At 34.7% G+C, this 24070-nt stretch overlaps 1 protein-coding gene across 4 annotated transcripts in view; it reads left to right on the top strand.

Moving 5' to 3' along the window:
* The window catches only part of LOC132133354 (serine/threonine-protein kinase BRSK2-like), a 209140-nt gene that overhangs the window by 152071 nt on the left and 32999 nt on the right, over positions 1-24070 (top strand). For all 4 annotated transcript variants that reach the window (XM_059546140.1, XM_059546138.1, XM_059546141.1 and 1 more), the window contains exons 3-7: positions 5173-5258; positions 7047-7187; positions 15784-15900; positions 22822-22855; positions 22956-23024. In XM_059546140.1, the coding sequence (XP_059402123.1) occupies positions 5173-5258; positions 7047-7187; positions 15784-15900; positions 22822-22855; positions 22956-23024 (447 nt within the window). The remainder of the gene's footprint in view (positions 1-5172; positions 5259-7046; positions 7188-15783; positions 15901-22821; positions 22856-22955; positions 23025-24070) is intronic.

Here is a 24070-nt window from a genome sequence, read left to right as displayed (position 1 = left end):
CACCCTAAGAACCACATTGCAACACCTTGGAAAACTCTCACAACACATGCATTAGGTCAAGTACCAATCACGTTTTCTTCAGAAATTTTAAAAATCTTGTTACTGTTAAAGTTGCCAGCATTTATTTACTTCACTGATTCTAATGTTGGTTCATTGGAACAGTTCAGTTCCAACTTATTTGTTGAAAGTCTGGAGTTTTTGCGAACATACCAATTCTAATTACAATAAAACACATTCAGTTGCAGAATTACACAGAATGTTTGCTATGAAAATGCTGTGTATGTCTGTACTAGACTACTGCCAAGATAGCGGTTTACAAACCGCTCTAGCTGTTTAGCTAATGAATCCTCCTGTGTGGAAATTTCAACCAACTGGCTCTGAAGCACACTTGGATTGAAACAGCTGCTGGTTTAGTACTCCGCCATGGTTAATTTATCTAAACCATCCCATTTCCAGACCACCTTTCCATGGGATGTTTTATTACCCTTTTTCGACACACCTGTATCTTGAAATTACACCATGATTGTGCATAATGAGTTAAATTGCATCCCTTAAAGAATTGTTCTGTTTTAGCTTTTAAATGTATGCTACCATCGCTAAGCCACACTATTCTCCAACTCATCTTGTTTTATGAAAAATAAAGCTAGCATGAAAAAAATTTACAGTAAAAATCAATCATTAGCTCTCTTAGCGTGAGTGGAGATGACCTCAATGACTTCTGTTCACAGACCAATAACCATCAGCACATTGCACAAATTATTCCTGTATGTTTTGAGTAAGCAATCTACAAGACGTATTATTTCCCAGTAAAATAACCAATTTGGATTAGCGTCAGTCATGCACACTCACTCAACCTTGGCTTTTTGTGATGGAGTGTCAAAAGAAACTTTCCAGGGTCGTTTCTGAAACTGAGGTTCATGGTCTCTATTGCAGCACGGCACTTACATTATCGCTAATCATCGGACTTCGAAACCCAGTGACCCGTACAAGCTTGGCGAAGAACAGAGGTGTTCTTGCTCGAATCTAATGATCTGCATTGGCTCGGGTTGATTGCCTTCCTCTCAACTCCCCCCCCCCCTTCCCCCACACACACAAATCAAGAACCCTGCAACCTGAACCAGAATCTCCACTGGCCCACGTTGACTCAAAATGGCATGGAGTCTGGTGTAATAACTCACTAATGAAGTTATATGGAAATTGGACGGCTGCATGCACACAGATGTGTAGAGTTAATTAAGACTCAGCTATTCAAAGTAGTAGGTGCACAGGTGCCGGCAAACTGACAGTTTGAAGGAATGGGTCAATATGGTACAATGGAGCAATGAGAAATTAGACATGATGTTAATGGATGGAGGAGAGAGACAGGCTCATTAACAGCAACACTTTAATCATGAAGAATAGATTCATGCTGCTGTTTCACAAATCTAGAAAAGTATTTCAACAGCTTGTTATAATGGTTTAAAATTGATATTTGCAATCTAAATGGTACCACTTTCAGATTCAACATTTGAAAAGTATTCAGAGTGTAATTAGAACTAATCATTTCATAATTCAGACCTTAATATTTTGAGACGATAGATTTAGGGCATCTGGGTCAATTATGTAACAAGTTTATATATATAAATATATATAAATGCATTAGTTAAAAAAAGATGGGTGAACTGTTCTGATATCATAATGAAGAAAAAACTGAAGAAAATAACACCTGATTTGACATTATATTTTATTACTGTTTTAGAATAAATTAAATGAACAAAACTGCTTCATTGCTTATTGTTTTTGGAAATTGCCCAAAAGGCATGACTAAAGTCATGTGGTGCAACCAACATGCAGAAATAAAGAATGTGAAAAAATGAAATAAAATAAAGAAAATAGCTGTTTACATCATATATTGTGAATCTGAGCCAATATGTCTCTTAAAATGTTAGATAACTTGACTTGATTTGAATTTTTATGACAAGGCAAGTTTAGATCAGGTTGTAAAATGTCATGTGGTGCGACTCCCTGAAAACCATGAATAATTCATGACATTTAAATGTATATATATTGAAAATAATAATGTACATTCATAATTTATGTAAATGTGTAATTTAAATCTGTATTACAGTAGGTTTATTTTAATGGATAGAGACAGAATATCAACCAAACTATCTAGAAAAACACATAACACAAAGGTTAGAAATTAATTTGCATTTCAGTGAGTGAAATATACTAAATATTAGATCCCCTACCAACCAACAAGAATTCTGGATTCTTTTCTTCTGGATTTCTTGCTTGATATTCTGTCTCTATGCGTTAAAATAAATCTACCGTAAAAATTACAGACCCTTCATTTCTGTGTAAGTGGGCAAACTTACAAAATCACCAGGGGTTTCAAACCACTATTTTCCCCACTGTACATACATACATAAATGATGAAACCTACAAGTTGGCATGTGCCTGTAGGGTTACTACCATTGAGATGAATGGTGCTGTAATGCTAACAGATCTAACAGGTCTTTTCTTGCTATTACAGACATCCTCAGCATGACTTAATTTGCTGTGAGTACAGATTTCTCATCCCATGGCTTTCCTCAATCCCCTGAGCACAGTTTATGCTCAGCAGAGACCCTGTGGCAAATTCTTGTATTGAATGACATTCCACTCAGCCAAATTCCCTGGCTCTTCGGACTGGCTTTGGATCAGCCATTCAGCGAGGTTTGGTCTGGTGCCTCGTTTGTCAAGATGGCTTTGTCTGGGATTTCCGTGTCTGTTCCAGCATGCTCTTCAACCATTGGCCAGATTGTTTATTCCCTGAATAGCCATCACATCTGTATGCCTGATTAAAACAGCTAGTGAAGGACTTTGACTCAATGTTGAGCAGATGATGTATGTTAATGAAGCCAAATTAATCCAGATATTTGCTAGAATACTGAGGCTAGTAATATAATGTTAGGACAGATTGGATTAGCATGACACAGGATGTGTTTATGTTTTTACCACATTTAGCAGGACCGAATGTGTTTTCACAAGCATAGAACAGCGGCACAAATGATTCCAGTTAAAAGTCCCCTCTGGAGAAACCTGGGTTTAAGTGCTTTGCTGGAGGGAACGGTGGCGTTCGTTCTCCTTGTGGTGAACAAAATTGGGTATCTTTATCTCTGGGTTGCATTTTATGCTTTTATTAAAACTAACAGATTTCAGCTTTTTCTTTTGTTATACGAAGTTCATGTTTAACTCCAAAAATTCCAAAAAGAGAATGTTTTCAAACACAATACTTTCGACTGAGATGTGTCGGAAATGTTCATTATTTTCAGGGGAGAAAAAAATCTTATAGTATTTGGAATGTATTTTTCTAAATCTCTTGATGTGTCTTACATGATACATAATGTTGATTTTCTGTATATCATTAGCTGCGTTTTGAAAGGTCAGCAGCAAACGGGTCAAAGTCAAGCTGTAGAGTTACAACTGAAGCTTGAAGGCTGACTCCACAGAGTTCAAAGCACTGGGGACCGCTGAGACGAGTCACATGAGCGCTCGGTACTGGAGCGTAGTGTGTCTGGATGAGCGTAAGTAATTCAGGAAGTTTTGAGAGGCGAGATCAAACGCTGCTGTGGAACACTAGGGTCAGGTGGGTTCAGGAAATATTGTCTATGTCCCCATCCTCTGCTCTGATCTGCAGTGGCAGGTGTGCATGCTAGGAATATTCCACAAGACAGTGATGCAAATCAAACACGATTGTCGTGCTTACAACTGGCACGATCTTCGGTTCAGTCTGTGACTTATGAGCTCAGTTCTTTGTGAAGTGCTTGCGATTTTAAGATTTCCCTGTCAGGTCATAGAGATCGTTCATGTAGATTTGCCTTGTATAGTGGTCTTAAGCTTGATTCAACAAGAAAATATGTTTATCTCGTGCATGTGGGAATCAGTTTATTTCAGTAGACTGACAGGGGTGCTTATGTATCCAAGTAGTGCTATGGATGATTTCTGAAGAATTTTGCAAGGGTTTGCTCTACTTGACATGGACATACGAACTTGAGGGTTTTATTTTTTTTTACTGATCTGTCATTATATTTCATTTTACTTTTATGAACCCCTCAGAGTTCAGCAGCCTGATGGAGGATAAGTTGTGATTTGGCTGCATCAGTTCAAACATTGCAGTTGCAGCGACATAATTCAAGGTCACTCTGTCCAAATCACTGAAATGTTGTCTATTTGGTTTGACCAAACCATTCAGGGTTAAATGATTCTCGTTGGCTGCTGCGTTTTGGGTACTAAAAAACAACAACAACGAAAAAACAAAACAAAAAAAAGTGTAGTTTAATTTTCAAACAAATGACCTTTGGAAACTGGTTCTTTTAGTGAATCAAAAACATACAGTGCCAGTAGTAATCCCATTCCTGAAAGAATAACTCTTTTGAGCCATGTCATGTTTGGGAAGTCGTGGCCCAATGGTTAGACAGTCGTAATCGTAACTCAAAGGTTGTGAGTTCGAATCTCGTACTCATCTCGTACAGGGATTGTAGGTGGGGGGAGTGAATTTACAGCATTCACTGTGTGTGTGTGTGTGTGTGCGTACTTTGGATTGGGATAAATGCAGAGCACTAATTAAGAGTATGGGTTACCACCACGTCACATCACTTTTTCAGTACAGGTTGAATCTTTATGCATGACTCCAAGGAGGCGGTTTGTTTTAGTAAATCAGACACATAAAACAGACCAGTACAGTCACAAATGAATGACTCTAATTAGTTGATTCTTTTTAGTGAATCAAACATACAATGCCTGAACAATGAGTTGAATGGTTTAGTGAATCAAAAACAGGGTGCAACTAGTGTAGTCCAATTCTCAAATAAATGAATCTTGTGAGTCAGTTCATTTTAGTGAATGAAAGACATATAACGTGACCAGTACAGTCTGATTCCTGAACAAAACTTGATCTTATAACTGTCTACCTTGTCACAAATTGGAGATTTGCTTCATTTTTATTTTTTTTGTCAGTATAAATTTAGAAAATATAATCTAATGAAATTTGTTGTTTATAATAGTTATGGCTAATTACTGGATTGCATAGTCTTAATTTAAAAATAAATAAATAAAGCCTGTGTAAACACATTTAGCAAGAACTGTTTTAAACTTTTTTTTTTTTCCTCTGTGAGTTCAATAACATTTTTTATCTCTTATTGTCCCCAGGTGGAGCGAGAGATCGCCATCTTGAAGCTAATAGAACATCCCCATGTATTAAAGTTGCACGACGTCTACGAAAATAACAAGTATTTGTAAGTATTAGTATTATGATTAAATTTTGCTGTGCCTTTTTTGTATTCATGTGTAGTGCAGTGTATTATTAATGATATATATAAATATATTGTTGATAAAAAGTTATTTAACAAAGATGAAATATGCCTTGGATTGCAATCCCGAAATATGAGAGTACAGAGCAAAAACAAGTTTGGTGTATATAGCCTAAAAAGTTTGGCAGAAATGCAAGTGTAAATGTGTTTGATCTTAATAGGTTTTGTAAGAGAGTGATTCTGCTGGTGCTAAAACACTGCTAATGATGAAAGTGCCAAGCAGCCAGTTAGTCACAGCAGTATGAGAGCTGCTAATGGGGCCACGAGTCATCCTTCATGCAACGCCATGATAATTCACTTAGCATTTTTGGCATGAACAGATCATCAGAAAAATGATTTCTGTTTACTTCATCACTCAGTTCTTCATATTTTCTTCAGTTTTGAAGCAATGCATGGATTTTATAATTGACTTGGTACTTTTGTTTTTTTTTTTTCTTTACCATTTTTACCATTCTTATGTACATACACTGGTATATGAATGTGAAAGCCATTCTAAGCTATGAACAATGTCATGACATGAATACTTTTTGTTGAATTTGTTTCATTCAGGTTATGCCAGTAGGTGGTACCAAGTGATTCGTTGAATCATTCACTTAACCGATTCATTCAAACAATGATATTTTTGCTAAAGGAGCGAAAAAGCCCAAATAAATGACAATATGTCTAAATTGTAAATATGTCAGCATTAACCTGTGTATTGAAACGTTTACATTTAAAAATAGACCTAAAATATTATGGAATCATGGTTGTGTGCAAATCTCTGTCCAATCACATTTCTGTCTACTACTTTAGTGAGGGTAGGAGCTACAATCCAATGAAGCACTGTGAGTTGCATAAATGAATGAAAAAATGATGATGAATATGCACTATTAATTTAAAGTATTGTGCATAAAATATTTAAGATTGAGGGCATATGGAGATGCATACTCTCTGAGTAGTTACTTCCTTTGAAAAAGAGTCTGTGTTGGAAAGTAATCTGGATATACTAATTTTATCAGTACCTTTATTTACTGCCATTCACAACTCCTCTCCTATGGCCTCATGGGATAGTTGAGCATCCATCAAAAGTGCACTGTTTTACAGTATAGTATGGAAGTATGTGATTTTGGATGTAGCCACATTGCATAATTTACAGTGCTTAATGGGAGGTAAGAGATCTTTTGGCTTGATTTGCTTGTCGCGATTCACTGATTGGTGGAATTTTCTAAGTAGAATTGTGGTTAATGTAGTTTTTCACCAGGAATTCAGCTTTTTATTGTGATTATTTAAAAAAAATATATATGTATAGATAATGCAGCCTGATGGCTTAAAAATCTACCATTGATTAACAACCTCATAACTTACAGTAGTCTTTAAAGGTTTATAAATTATTGTTCCCCTATGAAAAAAAAAAAAAAACCTTAAACCAAGCAGTTGCACTCTATACCAGCTTCCACTGAGTAACATTAGCAGGTAATTTGTGGGTTGAATTTGGAATAACATACCAGCATACTATAGCATAGTACTATTTTTAGTACATTTTTATATTTAAGAAGTGGTATGCATAGTATGTCATTCCAAATTCAGGCATGGTTCATTGTACACAGAAGACTGCTGATTGTATTATAAAACAAAGTCAGGCTCTTTGATTTGTTGTGGCCAAACTTCGTATTTTAGTACGAACTATATCAGGATTGGTAATAGCCTTTCTCTCAGTCTTGTTTCTGTTTGCAGGTATTTGGTTTTAGAGCACGTTTCGGGTGGAGAGCTGTTTGACTATCTGGTTAAGAAGGGCCGATTAACACCCAAAGAAGCTCGAAAGTTTTTCAGACAGATCATCTCGGCTCTGGACTTCTGCCACAGTCACTCAATATGGTGAGTATGACCAGTCATTCCTGAACATGGTGATGTGTTTTCATGAAAACCGTTGCAAAAGTGTTCTCAGATTGATGCAAATTAAAGCAATTAGCCGCTACAGATTGTGCCAAGATCTGCTTTTTGTGTCAAAAACAGATTTTTATATATTTATTTTTTTAGTTTCCCTTTCAAAGGTATCATACAAATAAGCCAGATTAGTCATCTTTATTAATGTATTTTTCCCCTCTTTCAAGGGTATTACACAAATAAGCCAGATTAGTCATCTTTATTAATGTAGAAATTTCTTTATTTCTTTCTTTATTTTTTTCCCTTTTAAAGGTATAAAGCCAGATATGTAATATTAAAAGGGTAGAATTTTTCATTTTTATCGACTTACTTATTTAGTCATTTATTTTGTAATAATATAATATTTCATTATTTATTATCTTTTTTTTTTTCTTTAAGAACATTTGGTCTCCAACCTTAGTCCAAAGGTACTACACAAATAAGTGAGAAATGTGGCATTTATTAGGGTATTCATCTATTTATTCATTAAATCAATCAATTGTCCTAAATAAATCAATTCATTAATGTTTTTGTTTGTTTGTCTACTAATTTTATTTGATTTTATTACATTTTTGTCATTGTTATTGAGAACATTTGGTCTCTAACCTCAACTGAAAGGTATTATATAAATAAGCTGGAAGTGTGAACGTTATTAGGGTTGAAATGTTCCAAAGAAGATAAAAAAGCACAGAAGAAAAGCTGATCCTAACACAAAACCTCAGCAATGCATCCTAAAAGTCAGTCCAGCCTTCCCACCTTTTTCACACTTAATAGATTAGAGGCGACCGGCGAGAGCTCTTCCCTCTTGTGCTTGTTAAATTTATATTCATACCCCGGGGCTTTCAATTATAAGCATATCAAGATATCAGACTCGAGCTCTTTTTTTCTCTCAAAAGCCGTCCGAGGAAAGGCAAGGCGAGGCACGTTGCCTCTTATAGTTTCTCTTCTTGCTTTATGATCAGAGTCCTCATCCGAACTGCTTTTTTTAATTTTTTGGAGGGACTGGATGTGATATTTCCTAATGTCCAATTGATGATTGAGTGACATGTTTTGTGTGTATACAGGCTATTAATTATATGCCAAAAAAGAAAAATGAAAGAGTGTTCATGAGCTTCTTGACAGCTTTTCACACATCAGGGGCTTTTGCGCTTTTTAAGCCAAAAACTCTGCATCCAGTCGATTACAGTTTGCATCACAATGAAAGTGCAGCGTAAGCACATCTAATTTGACAAAATATCTGTAGCTGTTATTTCTGTAAGCTGGTATTTTCGTTTGTTTTTGATAATTGGTCCTGTTCGGTTCACTGAAGCATAAAAAAGGGTTCTGAAAATTGAAAAAGGTGAGGGTTAACCGTCAACCGACGATGTATAATGATCACGTTATTTTACAAACATCATTAGCAATTATTGACTTCTGAACTGCGTCGTCAGCTTTGATCAAGCCTTTTGTTTTGCAAATACCTTGTTGCACTGAAGCAAGCATTGAACAAATAGTGTGAAATGGTCTTGAACCGCCGTAAATGCACTTGTGCTTGCGATAAATTATGACATGATGTGCGTTAAATGATTTTGGTCGAATCCAAATGGACATGTCGCGCAACTTTACGTGGCTTTCTCTATTTTTTCGACCTACTGCCAAAGACTTTTAAATCGCTAATGAGATAAAATTCAAAATGAAGAGCGAACGACGTTTATTATAGAATGATTTTCTGCTAGTTTTATTACTGTTCTTCATCAACAGTACATAAAATATATGCAAACTAAATTGTTTTGTCGACAGTTATTATCATCAAACCTTATTATCATCAGTACCAATTAGGTCCTGGGATGATTTCGCTTCAGAGATCTCCAGTTTCCTCACTGCTAATGAAGACATTCCCTCACAAAAGCCTAGCGTTTCAGGAAACCCCTGTGGCAAACTTCTGGCAGTGCCACAAATACATTTTCCAAAGGTTATGGTGCCGTTCATGTGCTCTCATCTCATAAATATGATCATTCAGACGGCGGGGACTTGAAGGCAGAATCTTTACTTTGAGCTGCAGAGAGAAGAAAAACTGACACCTGGATAAACGAGCAAATCCTCTCATTTAACACATAAGAGTGTTATCAAGCCGATCTATTTAGAGATAAAAGAGAGGTATTATGGGTAATCAGTGTGTCACTGTGGGGGTTTTACGCCACACACATACGCATTTGCATTTGAGTGCATCCACATTACAGGAAAAATTAAAAAAGGATAGCGTCACAGAAAGTACTCTGGTGATACCGTGGTATCAGATGATAATACTGTGGTACTTTTATAACTAAATGATTACAATAAGCATGTATCATGGTGTTTACATGATATTTGTGATGAGGATATGATGATGTTTCCGTGGTAAACGTGCAAGCGAAAAAAATAAAACATGGTACTAATATTTTAATATTAGTTCTCTCTCTCTCTCTCTCTCTATATATATATATATATACATATATATATAGTTATAAACCATGATTATATTATATGTAAATACATTTGATGTGACAAATACACTTGAATTGTGCAAATGGAAAAAGATAAGATATAAAATATAACAAGAAAGTGAGACAGTTAACACAAAAAAGTAATGCATGCAATCTCAACACAATCTTTCTGTTATAAACACACACTGTCATGCACACTATGTGAGTTGTCATATGAGATAAATGGCAGCCCCACACTGATCTCAGATCAGCAATAAAGCTCTCTTTTGTGCACCTTTAGTGTGTCTGCCGAGTCCCAGAGACTCCGTGTCTTTCCGTCTCTGGTCCCTGCTTCATTTCTCAGAGCCGCAGGCCTCACGCGGAGCAGCAGTAGGGCAGTATGCTGCAGCAGTCATGAGAAATGTCCCTGTCATGCTGTCACACTTCCCCGGCTGTTTGCTTTCTTCATATGTGACTGAGAGCCACCCGACCCCTCTGATCTCATGCTGGGACAGTCAGCAGGGGATGACGGGAGAAATACTCCCCCAGTGTTCTCTTTTTCCACTTTTGTCCTTTCCCATTTCAGTATTCACCTCACAATTTGTCTCGTCTTTTTGTTGTCTGTCTTTTCCTTATTGTTCTCTTTGCCTGCAAACATAACTTATATATTATAATTTCCAAAACCTGCCTAAACCTTCAGTCCGGCGTCGTTCGTATTTTCCCGTCCAGTGCCACATCGTTTAATTAGCAAATGCATTTGCGCTCATTTGTGCACCCAAAAGTCTGGTGCAATGTTTTTTCTTTGTTATTTAAAAAGCATGTTAGTATAGGCGGGTCCGCAAAGGCGGGTACACAAACATGTCAAATATAGCAAATACATCATGGCACGAGCACAACTGGCTCTAAAGGGAATGGAAGATGAGACTCTGATTGGTTTATTGCACGTTACACCCAAAAAACACCTATTACTCATTAAGAGAATAGGAACAATCTTTTTGGACCATGCGCCCGGGCATGCCAACCGTTTTACTGTCTTTAAAATAGCAAAAGAGGATTTGGACATGTCCTGAGGGCACCTGCACCATGTGCTTTACACTTTGCGTTTAGATCGTTAAAATAGGGCCCAAGATGTTTGGTTCCCTTACGCACCTTCATGTTGTTAGCATAGCAGTGTACTAAGATCAAACTCCATTTGAATCCAGTATTTCTAGGGTTATTTTGGTAGTCTGTAAAGTTGCTGCATTTTAAGTCAGTGACTTATAAGTTTACATTTCAGTTTTGGAACAGAGCTCATGTTCTACCATCGAGCGTCCAAACACACATTCCCTCCTGAAATATATAGATCTTTTCTCGTTTGTTTTTTACGGGTGCTGGTTTTTCATTGTGATGGACAGATTGGCATGGCTGTTTGAGTGGTTTAGACGTGTTAATAGCTGAAGACTGGCTCTTCATTCAGCGGCTTTCTGTCCACCAAATAAATCATCTTTCTGGAGCTGCTAGACATGAATATTCCTCCAGATATACCTACTAATAGAGTCCAACAGCTGTCAGACAGAGCATACATACACACACACACACACACACACACATACACTTATATATATAAGTTTAGCTGAAAGGAATGACTCACCCAATCCATTTTTACAGATTTTTCCAATATTGACTCACTTGACACCTACCTGCTCCAGAAATAACAGTTAAATATAAAGATCTGTACAGTAGCACCCCCTCAATCTCTCAGCGGTAAAAGAGTCACGGGGAGATCATTTAAGAAACGTGAAATCAGCACAAACGCACTTTCTTTGCTTCTGTTATTTGACTTTCTGAGTGCACAGCTGTGTTATAAGGTTTTTATTTGCCACTAGAGATAGTTTCGGATGAGATCTCGACTCTTGAAATGGTTTTGTAGGTTACCACTGTGTTGGATCCCACTGTGAAATCCCAGTTGTCAATTCAGGGAATGTGTGGAAAACTGTCAGTGGTAATGGATGGTAATAATCCATGTTTGGCTTTTGGTGGTAAAATATGATGACTTTTGTCTTGCTGTCAAAACAAATGAGTTCATCGAAACAGATTTGGAGAAATGTAGGTAGCATCGCATCACTTGCTCAGGAGGGAATACTCTGCAGTGGATGGGTGCCGTCAGATTGAGAGTCCCAACATCTGATAAAACCGGCACAATAATCCACAGGACTCCAGTCCATCAGTTAATGTCTTGTGAAAAGAAAAGCTGTGTGTTTGTAAGAATCAAATTCATCATTAAGACGTTAACTTTAAACTGTCACTTCTGTGCATATTTCTCTCCTGATTTAGACAAGGCGACTTTTTCAATGGAGAAAGCAATATTTTGCATTACGGACTCATGAGTTAAAAAGGTTTCAAAAACTTTTTGCAAACACACATCCTTTCATTAACTGATGGACTGGAGTCCTGTACATTATTGTGATGTTTTAATCAGCTGTTTGGACTCTCAATCTGACGGCACCCATTCACTGCAGAGTATTCCCTCCTGAGCAAGTGATGCGATGCTACCTACATTTCTCCAAATCTGTTCTCATGAAAAAACAAACTCATCTACATCTTGGATGGCCTGAGGGTGAGTACATTTTCAGCAAATTTACATTTTTGCTGAACTATTCCTTTACAAAGGTAAATACATAGATTTGATTGTGTCCATTCTGAATGAATTGGATCATAAATGTAAGAAATCCTAGAGTTTGCAGTTAATTGTTGCGTATTACACCCCTGGCACCTTTCGGTTAAAACTTATATTCCACAGTTTTGCACTTGATAAATGCATGATGTCATACGTAGTGGGCGGAGCTGTTTATGCAGGGCCCTCACATTTTGTGGTTTGCCACTGAGTGGAGAAAGTAATCTTGAGCTCAGCGTGGACTGAGAAATTGTGTACATTATGAAAGTAAATTAGCCAACATTAAATAGCCAGCATGCAGCAAAGCCAAAGCACCACTAAACGTAAATGTAGACATGTTCTGTAATTAAACTCTCATGATTAGACCGCTGTGAACAGCATGTGATTAAGTTAGCTAATGTGCTATCACATGTGCTGCCTGCTGCTCTTTACATTACAATAATGTAAAGCTCGTTTGATTGCTAATTGGGCCAATTTATTTAATTCGAAATATGTCTTCATTTCGTTCATATAAAAACTTATTGTATTCATTTGAGAATACTTATTCGTTCATATTTTCATTCATTCTTTAAAACTGTCATGATTCTGCCTTCATGTCCTGATTTTTCTCTAGTCTTGTGGCAGGATCATGACAGGCCTGTGTTTTGTGTACAAGCACATGGCCTTGTCTTTGGGCCATGTGCTTGTGTTGTCTCATTTCCTTGCCCTGCCCCCCTTGTTACTCTAGTTTTGTCATTATTGATTTACCTGTTCCACCTGTTGTGTTCATTATTAGCCTCCCTTTATAAACCCCTTGTGTTTCACTGTCCTTCGTCGGTTCATTATCAAATGTTGCCAACTGTTGCTACCTGTTGTCTAATATTGTTAAATACTGTCTAACATTGCGTGTCAATCTATGTGAGATCTGCCTGTAAGTAAGTCTATTGAAAGTCTAGTCTAAGTAGAAGTGTGATCCTGTTTTTGTTATAGTGTAGTTTATCAAGTGTTAGTCTAGTTTATCTCTCGTCAGTCTTGCCCTTGTTTTGCCCCCTCGTGGGTTTTGTTTTCTGTTTTTGTCTCCAATAAATCGTGTGAGAGCATTCTGTCTGCATTTGAGTTCATCCCCGCACCCTACCCTGACAAAAACAACTTATTTAATAATTTATTCATTTAAAAAAAAAATTTTTTTCATTCATTCAAAATATTTAATCGCTCATTTAAAAATAATTTCATTTTATTTCATTCAGTCACTTAAAACACTCTGTTTAATCATTCATTCATTTCTATAATTTAAAACTATTAAATTATAGTCATTAATTCTTAACAAACATCAGTTCAGTGGTTTCAAGTATTCCTTAGTTTGTTTATAATATTTTCCCATTTATTATGTGTATTAATTTCTTAATTCATTCATTCCAGAAGACTTGTTCAATCATTCAAGACATTTATTTGATTTAATCAAATTACTCTTTGTTTATTTTATGATTAATTGATTAAAAAATCATTCATGCATTTATTCCAGTGAGCTTTTTGCTGTTTTATTTAAAATGGCAGTCTGGAGAAGACATAAAGATTGTAGGACGGGGTGATTTCAGAAATGAGGTTGAGTTTAAACTTCTGTCATCTGCAGATAAGCACCAAATGCATCATGTCAGAACCGGCACGACCAGCAGGCCACGTCTCCGACCACGTTTGTGTTTGTAAGAATAAATACAGCAATCCTTTAGACATGCAGATGCTAAACAGATACTTTTAACAGGGTTTTTATAAAAAGAAACACTTAAGCCAGAACTGCTTTGATTGTAACCATGAAAATATATATATTATGCATCATTTAAATGTAGATCTCTATCAGCAAGCAACACAACGACATGTGCTTACAATTTTAAACTATCTCTGGGCCAATAAATATGCAATTTAAGAGCTCACAGTGGACTGAGGGAAACATTTAGTGCCTCAGGGGCCAATATAAACCTGATACCATCAAAAGCATCAGGAGATGTTTATTACCACAACCAAACTAACATGCAGCCCACTCTGCCCGTTTCTCCATTAACCTGCAGACCAGAGACCTTCAAATAGGAAAATATACAGTTAGCCGCTGATCATATCAACATACAGTTTCTGTTCAGAGAGATTACGACATCTGGATGGCGTTAATGTGTCAGAAAGTGACTTTAAAGAGACCTTATGGATGTTAGCAGTGTGACTGCTAATAAACCCCACCTCTGCAATTTGTCCCATGAACGTCATTGAGGCATACATTTTTTTTCATATACTCACTTTTATTAGCCCATGTCAAAAATGGGATTGCTTCACCTAGTCCTAAAAAATAACACTCGAGGTGTCACTGTCACTCTAAATTCATAGACTAAAAGTTACAATAGTAGACAAATCTTTTATCTGATGAAGTGAACATCTTGCAAAGTTAATACGTTAATATAGACACACATTAATAATTATCAGTGATACTAAGAATAAGTGAGCATCGAGTAAAAACACCACACAATGCTACAAACTAGCAAAGACGAAAACAAACAAAAACCGCATGAATAATTCATGCTGCAATGCATTTTCAAAGATATAATAATTTGTTCAGACTCTTAGGGAATAGTGTTGTTCTTACACATTTGCTGTAGATTACTGTATGTATGTCCAAAGTAATTAACATTGTTATCTGTGATGAAATTAGATCTAGTGGATAAAATAAAATATTTACCTGTGAAATTCTGTGGACTGGATAGATATTTTCTAAATGGGTATTAATCTGAGCTAAAAATATTACACTGTTATGAGTCGATTTATGGAAGGATTTTGAAAGCCTCACTTAATAAAAGAAATGATTTTATGTTTTATTCAAAACTTTTTTATAACATTTGTTTAAAGCGAATGTGATGAAAGACAGATAATTTTGTTTTTCTTTGCTTGCTTTGTGTCTGTATTTTGTTTGTTTGCCTTTGTTTTTGGTTTGATTGGTTTTGTTTTGCTTTGCAATTTTTGTTTTCGCTTTGTTTTGGTTTCTTGTTTTGCTTTTGCTTTTCTTTTCTTGTTTTGTTTTGTTTTGTTGTTTTTTTCTCCTTGGTTTTGTTTTGTTTTTTGCTTTTTTTGTTTTGCCCACAATACCTTCATTTCTTTTGTACTTTGAAAACTCTGTCATCTTGCTTCACGCAGTGAAAACGGGCAAATTAATTGAGAGAAAGTTTTGAATTAATTTCATGGTTGGAAGCCACTAGTTCATTTCCAACTGTGGTCAGATGAGCTCTTAACATCAGACTCTGACACATCTGTCACCACGGGCTCCCACAGCCTCTTGTAGAAAGAAACAGGGATGATTGAAAAGCATCTCATTACAGGTTCAGACGCAACCAGTGAAGCTGACACAAGGGCAAACATACTGTAATATAAAGTGTTAGTATGAGAACTACAGCTGCAGTTTTCACATCTGTTTTCTTCTCCTTTATTTGCTCTCGTATAGTCACAGGGACCTGAAGCCGGAGAACCTGTTGCTGGATGAGAAGAATAACATCAGGATAGCAGACTTCGGCATGGCGTCCCTGCAGGTGGGAGACAGTCTGCTGGAAACCAGCTGTGGGTGAGTGAAACTGAGAGTCATTATAACTCCAGTGATGAAGACAATCAATTTAAGATGTATGTCATTGAATAACATCTAAAATTTTAACAGAAGCAATCAAAACTTAATGCGATGCATATTTGCCAGGATGATACGGGTAAGAAACAGGCAGGTTTTCTGTAATATTACTAATAAACTGAATGTGTTTTAAAAGCACAGACACCTGGTTTATATGGTTATTAATTTATCTAATTTGCTCCAGTCTAATTTTAAGTAATTTAATATTGCTTGTTACACAGCTAGGCAAATTTAACCATGTTCATACTTTTTAGATGCATACATGTAATTGTTTTCAAAATAAACAGATTTATGCATATTTCAGTTTGAATCAATTGATTTAGAAAATGTAAATAAAATCCGATGAATTAAACATGACAGATTTGTACTCTTCAGGAGCACACCAGAGGGGTCTTGCTTTTTGATTTGTTTTGTTTTGTTTTGTTTTGTTTTGTTTTGTTTTGTTTTGTTTTGTTTTGTTTTGTTTTGTTCACACTACATTTGTTTCTTTTGAACAAATACACAAAAAAAATAAAATAAAATAAAATAAAATAAAAATTGAATCTGTCACACAGCAAAATAATAATACAAATAAATACATTCTGATTTTCATTCTGATTTTCTGATTCTGAGCTATTGATATGAATGCTTTTTGAAAATATGATACTTAAATAAAATCAATTTTGTATTTATGGTTTTGTAACTTTTTGCATCTGTGTGACCAACAAATATGCATCACATTAAGTTTGTACATTTCCTTATGTTCAAATTGTGTAATTCAAATGGATGAAAATGTATATGCAATTTAAAAAGATACATCTTAAATTTATATCTAAATATTACAGTCTTTTGGTCAAAAGTGTCTCTTTTTTAATGTACTCCAGGGTTGCCTGTAATGATAAATGAATGTTGGGAATAAAAGCACATCACAGCGAAGTCACAAGCACATGTGTATTTATGTCAGTTTATATATAGAGATTAGGGTTCTTTCTACACTTTTGTATTTATTTTTTCCAGTGAACTAACTGTAGTTAGTTTCTTATCGTTAGACTATCAAAGTTTTCTTGGTTGTAATTTAGTTCTTTATAAGCATTTTAAATCCTCATTCCCCCTTTATAGCCTGCTTCAAAATGGCTTTTTTTAATGATTGGTCTGATTCAATTTATTGATTTGTTCATTTTGCCTGTGAAATGAGTAACAGCATCTCTGTCAAACTGTTGGGACAGACTAGCAAGGAGTTTTGTGGTTTGAATATTTGGTATTTCTACCAAATAAAAAAAGAGTAAAAAAGACCCCGTTTTTCATCATTATAAATGCACATCTTTTTCTCATAAATGTCAGTCTGCATCAGCTTCTTATTTTACTTCTTCTAAGTTGTGAACTGTCAGAAGTAGTTGCTAATTAGGCGAATCTCATGAAAACTTGAAATGTCTGCTACATATTTCATCACAAAATCAACTAATAAATAATATCTTTTGAAAGGAAAAAGCAGCTTATTTTAATACAGTAAATGAGTTTTTCTTGTGATATTGACATCTCTTCTAAGATTCACCCAGTTGTGTCGCTGTCTTCAGCTCCTTGTCAGTCACACAGAGAGATTTGTATCTTAGCTCGCTCATCCAGAGGTCATGTGTGACTGAAGACAAGCTCATTCAGGAGTAAAGTGTTACTTTTCAATCACAGAAGCACATTACGCTGCTCATTCTCTGTTTCTCTGACCTCCACAGTCACTCGCTAGAACACTATATGGAAAATAAATCTTTTATAATATTGTAAAAGTCTATCATTTCACTTTTGATCTATAAAATGCATGCTTTTTTGAAGAAAATAATCAGCTTCTTGCAAAAAAAAAAGTGTAGTTTAGTATTTTCAAATTGCTTTTATTCATCAGTTGGCCAGTTGAGTTTAAAAGATGTGCACTTCAGTGGGAAGTCAATCATGTGGAAGCGACCAATGGCCTTTGGGCCGCCCCCTCTGACATCATCGGTGTGAATAGCTGTGCTCTCTTGTCTTCTGTTGTTTCGTCCAGGCCTGGGCTGAAGCGATAGCAGCCCGACTCGTTTATTGCCTTTTATTTCTTTCTTAGTGTCATTGTTTCTCCTTTCAATAACTGACTCTTGCTCCCCACATATGCTGTGAAAGCTTCTGTCTTCAGAGCAGATCTGTGCTGATTCTGGACCCAGTGTCCGTTAGGGTTACTGTGACCCCGGAACTATTTTGAACCCTTCTGAAAGGGTTTATTTTGAGACAGTGTCTGGCTAAAGAAGAGCACCTTTAGGGAGAGACAGGCAGTATGAGAGATGCTTATTTAATTTAAATATTGATTTAATTTATTTTTCCATTTAAACATATTTGTTCATTCATTTAACTCATTTAGCAGTTCATTTATTCATTTACAAATATTTTTATATATAATTAAATGATTTATTTGTTTATTAAATCATTTGTTCTTTTAAATAACATTAGTTTTTTTTTTTTGTAAAGTTTATTTTTTTTTTTTTTTTTATTTCATATTTGTTCATTCATTCTGTTTATTTATTAATCTGTAAACCAATTTTAATTTATTTCATTCATTAAAAAATATAGTGTCTGTTTATCCAGTGATTCACCCTTTTGAAAACATTTTATTTGTTTTATATATATATATACAGTACAGACCAAAAGTTTGGAAAAAATTACTATTTTTAAAGTGTTTTGAAAGAAGTTTCTTCTGCTCATCAAGCCTGCATTTATTTGATCAAAAATACAGAAAAACCAGTAATATTGTGAAATATTATTACAATTTAAAATAATTGTTTTCTATTTGAATATACTTTAAAAAAATAATTTATTCCTGTGATGCAAAGCTGAATTTTCAGCATCATTCCTCCAGCCTTCAGTGTCACCTGTAACATCGAGTCTATCACATGATCATTTAGAAATCATTCTAATATTCTGATTTATTATGAGTGTTGGAAACAGTTCTGCTGTCTAATATATTTGATCAATAAAAGGTTAAAAAGAACTGCATTTATTCAAAATACTAATAATACATATTCTAATAATATATTTTCTTTACTATCACTTTTTATCAATTTAACACATCCTTGCTGAATAAAAGTGTTGTTTTTTTTATTTAAAAAAAAAGAAAGAAAAAAATGACTGACCCCAAATTACTGACCAGTAGTGTATATTGTTATTACAAAATATTTATATTTTAAAAACATAGCTTCATTTTTTTTTTTTTTTACTTTTTATTCATCAAAGTATCCTAAAAAAGTATCACATGTTCTGAAGAAATATTAAGCAGCAGAACTGTTTCCAACTTTGATAATGAATCGTCATATTAGAATGATTTCTAAAGGATCATGTGATAATGATCCTAAAAATTCAGCTTTGCATCACAGAAATAAATGATAATTTAAAGTATAATACATTTAAAAACAATTATTTTAAATAGTAATAATATATCACAATATTACAGTTTTTTTCTGTATTTTTGATCAAATAAATGCAGGCTTGATGAGCAGAAGAAACTTCTTTCAAAAACATTAAAAAGAGTAATGTTTCCAAACTTTTGGTCTGTACTGTATATATATATATATATTCATCAATGCATTAATTATTTAAACATTACTTGTGTATTTATTTAATTTTTTTAATTTATTTATAAATTAAGATGTCCATTCATTCATTTAAAAACTTCGTTATTTATTCATTATTTTAAAAAATATTTTATCTATTTAGTTGTCTGTTCTCATAATTTTGTTCATTCATGCATTTAAAGTGTTTTATCATTTTTTCAATCATTCTTTTAAAAACATTTGTTCATTCATTCATTAAAAAAAATAATTCATTATTAGTATATATATATATATATGTTCAGTATTTGATGTTCATGGAATCATTTGTTTATTCTTTTTAAAATGTTAATTTATTTGTTTTATTTTTATTAATTTATTAAGTCATTAATGTGTTCATTTATTCTTTCAAATATATTTTATCTATTCATTTTATTTATTGATTGATTCATTCACGCAGGCTGTCAGTCAGTCAAATGTTTCTTAATTGTGTAATGTGATTTAGCTCACGCTAATAAATGATCTAATAATGCCTTTTTTAATCCAAAAGTAAGTAGATATACTCAGGATTTGATAAATAGTGTCTTTGTGTAACAGTATAACCTGCAACAGCCCCACTCTGACTCAGAGACTGACCTACACACTGGAAATAATGCCGCCATTATTGATTCAGAGCTTCACGGATGCTTTCCGCTGGAGTTTATGCTGTTTATTGTTGTATCCCTATTACCACACACTATTTTGACTTAATGATCATCGTACATTGCACCAAAAAGAGACATCTGAACCCATCTTTCTGATGGTTTGCACACCCACATCAGTTATGAGTCATCTCATATCTGCCTGTCATTGGTTGACGAGTTTTGCAGAAACGAGCGAGGAAATGAGCTCTAGCAAACAGCTTGGAGTAGATAAATGATCTGGCACCACGCACTGCAGGGGTCCTCCAAAAACTCATCCCTTAATGGCTATATTTTTATCTCTAATTTGCCTTCCTCATCAACATAAACAATGAAAACATTTCCCGGCCTCAAAACATCCGATTCGCTTTGATCCCTCCGATCTGACGCACCTGCTGCGGAGGACAACGCTGCGGTCTTTACGCCTTCAGAATCATAATGAGCCAAAGTAGACCCGTCGAGGCGAATGCGTTTGAGTTTGGAGTGAAACTGAGTCCGGTTTACAGACTCAGCAATGTTTTATTATATGTTTTATTTATTAGAATCAGTAAATTCACCAGTCCAAGAACTGACTTCGGTTGCAATAGTATTTACGATAAAGGGTTTGGACTTATCTGTAGAGTATTCTGGAAGATACCATGTGCCTTGTCAGCTCCATCTGAGATCAAATCTGAATTATTACTCTTATTTTTTAAGAATTGTCCATGAATATGGAAGCTTATTCCTGCCACGGGTTAATAATAATAATAATAATTAAAAACTTGCGTTAATGGGACGAGTGTTATGCGCAGATGCACAACACCGTTGTAGAAGAGGAAGATTAATGGAGACAGGACGTCAGCTGGTGAAACAGAAAGTACCGTCAACATTTTGTGACCCTAATTAATCTGGGAAGATGTTATCTGCTTCTTTAGTGTGTCTTTGTCCCTCCAACTGGATCATTCTGAGCAAACAGTATCAGACGTCACGGATCAGTGCAGATGGGAAACGTCTACTGAAATTCAGAGTGCTTTTGCTTCAGGGAATTACAGCTTGCCTTCTATGGTTTTATATGTTTATTTGACAGAAATAGTATTGTGAAGAACTAGATCCTTCATGAAGTGAATGGCACTGGTTATACGCAAATTATAACCACTAATTCCTCACACATCCCAAATGGTACACGGATATTATATCAATTTTCACTTGCCATGTTTGTTTTAAGAGGGGTCTACTACCTGGAAAAGAAAAAATATAATTGGTTATTGTTATTTATGCATAATATACTTGAAATAGTTATATGAGTTAAATTAGTTATGTATACTCATCTGTACGAGCCGGAGTCCAGCCATCACTTGAGGGTTCTTGGAAGGAGTGCTTATTGTTTTGTGTGTGTGTGTGTGTATTGAAGTATTTCTATTGTTTTTTATTTTTATTTTTTGGGGACGTGCACTGTAAAAAGTCTGTCACACTGTGTGGACTGTACTGTCTTTCTAATAGGGTAAATAAAGAACGCATTGCACCATACTGTACTATCAGACAGCTATCATTATTTTGATTTTAAACAAGCTCATATCCACGAGGGAGACCTGGCTCCATCTCGTGTCACAGATAGTAGTAACTTATTGGGAAGAGATGAGATCAGATGTTGCCAGACGTCCGGAGCCTTCACAATAGTATCATAGTTTGGTTCACAAGGCTTCACAATCATGGGCTGTTCACAGAGTGCTGTATCCAAGCATGTTAACAGAAAGTTGAGTGGAAGGAAAATGCAGCAGATGACATTGCACCCCATAGATCTATCTATCTATCTATCTATCTATCTATCTATCTATCTATCTATCTATCTATCTATCTATCTATCTATCTATCTATCTATCTATCTATCTATCTATCTATCTATTAATTTATAAAATGTAATGTGCTTTTACACGGCCCTTATATTTGCTGAAGAGTTTGTTTCAGTGGATCAGTTCAAAACATGAAATATTTTTTATTTTAAAAAATAGTTCCACAAAAGACCATTTTTACACAATAAACATCTGACAAATAACAGTTTTATAAAATTTATTTATTGTAAAAATATTGTGGGAGAGTTATTTTTTTTAATCAGAAATTATAAATTAAATGCAAAAGAAAATTACTCACCATACTAAATATATTATTGTGTGTGTGTGTGTATGTATATATATATATATATATATATATATATATATTAAGTGCTGTCAAATCAATTTATCACGATTAATCGCATCCAAAATAAAAAAATTGTGTTTACGTAATATATGTGTGTGTATTGTGTATATTTACAGTATATGTATATATAAATATAATCAATCAATCTGATAATATATATATATATATATATATATATATATATATATATATATATATATATATATATATATATATATATATATATGTATAGTATTATACAAATTGTAAAAATATAAAATAATGAATGTGTGTATTCATTTAGTATGTAATAAATCTCACTCAGTTATTTAATATTTTTACTGTATTTTACTTCTTGGATTAAACATTTTGAAAGTACTTGCCAGTACATCAAAATTATTAAAGGACAAAATAAAAAAACAGAAAAATATTGAGAGATGAATACACAGCGATTGCTGCTGGTAACTCCAGCTGATGTGTTCTTTTCACAGATCTCCTCATTACGCGTGTCCTGAAGTCATCCGGGTGAGTGTTACCTGACTGTCAGGAAAAAACAGAGCTATGAATGCATGACCTGATCTGGAATCAGACGGATTGCACTTTGACTTGGTCTTGTCTCTGTTAGGGAGAGAAGTATGACGGAAGGAAAGCAGACGTTTGGAGCTGTGGGGTCATTCTGTTTGCTCTGCTGGTGGTGAGTCACTCCAGACTTTACCTTACAGGAGGCGTTCACCTTAATATAACATTTCTGTCAACAGTTACTCACCTTTTTAATGTTCTATACCCATGTGACTTTATTTCTTCTGAGAAACATAAAAAAAAAACTATAGAAAAAAATAGAATAATTTAATCTGTATCAGTTTTTAGAGTTTGGAAAAGAGCAGCTAGAACATAATAACTAAATATCTCCTTTTGTTAAGGTTTTTTGAGGCTTGACAGAATTTTTATACTATATCTTAGATTAAGTCATTTTGATCAAATTGTGTAGAAACACACAATTAACATTCAAACTCATTGTATTATGTTGCTCATTTTGACAGGGTGATGGATATTAAAGTCATGTTTTCAGAATGTCATCTGCATTCCTTTTTCATCAGAAATAGTATTTTCTGCATATGTGAATGAAGGCTGGGAATTGATTTTTATTGTCCCAAAGACAATACAATTTAGAGCAAGTATGCGTTGCACCTCTGCACTGCATTATTTGTTTTTATTTGAAATGTTTTACCTGCACGTCTCAACCACAGTGATATCTTCAAGCTCATTAGAAATGCTCTTGTTCAATTTTGAGAGTAAAATTGAGACCCTTGAGTCTGAGAGGTTTATCTCAATGCACCGAGCCACTGGCCTGCATTTTAAAGCCGAGCTGGATTGTTTTTGACGTTCTAGAAATGATGATGACTCAGTCCTGCAGCTTCAGAACAGACTAGAGCTGCACATTACATTCAAACAACCTCAGGAACCTCAGCTCAATGGTTCTTCTCTTTTTTTCTTTTGTTTTGATTTGATTTATATTTTGTTTTGTTTGCTTCTTTTTTGTTTTGTTTGCTTCTTTTTTGTTTTGTTTTCTTTGTTGGTTTCTTTTGTTTTGATTTCTTTTTTGTTTTTTTTATTGTTTGTTTTCTTTAGTTTTTTCTTCTTTGTTTTGTTTTGTTTTTTCTTGCATCACCTCTTGTCTCTTCTCTCGTCTCATCTAGACTCATCTCACTGCCTCTCATTGTTTCTTGTCTCATTTTTGTC

This window comes from Carassius carassius, chromosome 50 (genome assembly GCF_963082965.1).
Source record: "Carassius carassius chromosome 50, fCarCar2.1, whole genome shotgun sequence".
NCBI classification, from domain to species: Eukaryota; Metazoa; Chordata; class Actinopteri; order Cypriniformes; family Cyprinidae; genus Carassius; species Carassius carassius.
This window is presented reverse-complemented; position numbering and strand designations above follow the sequence as displayed.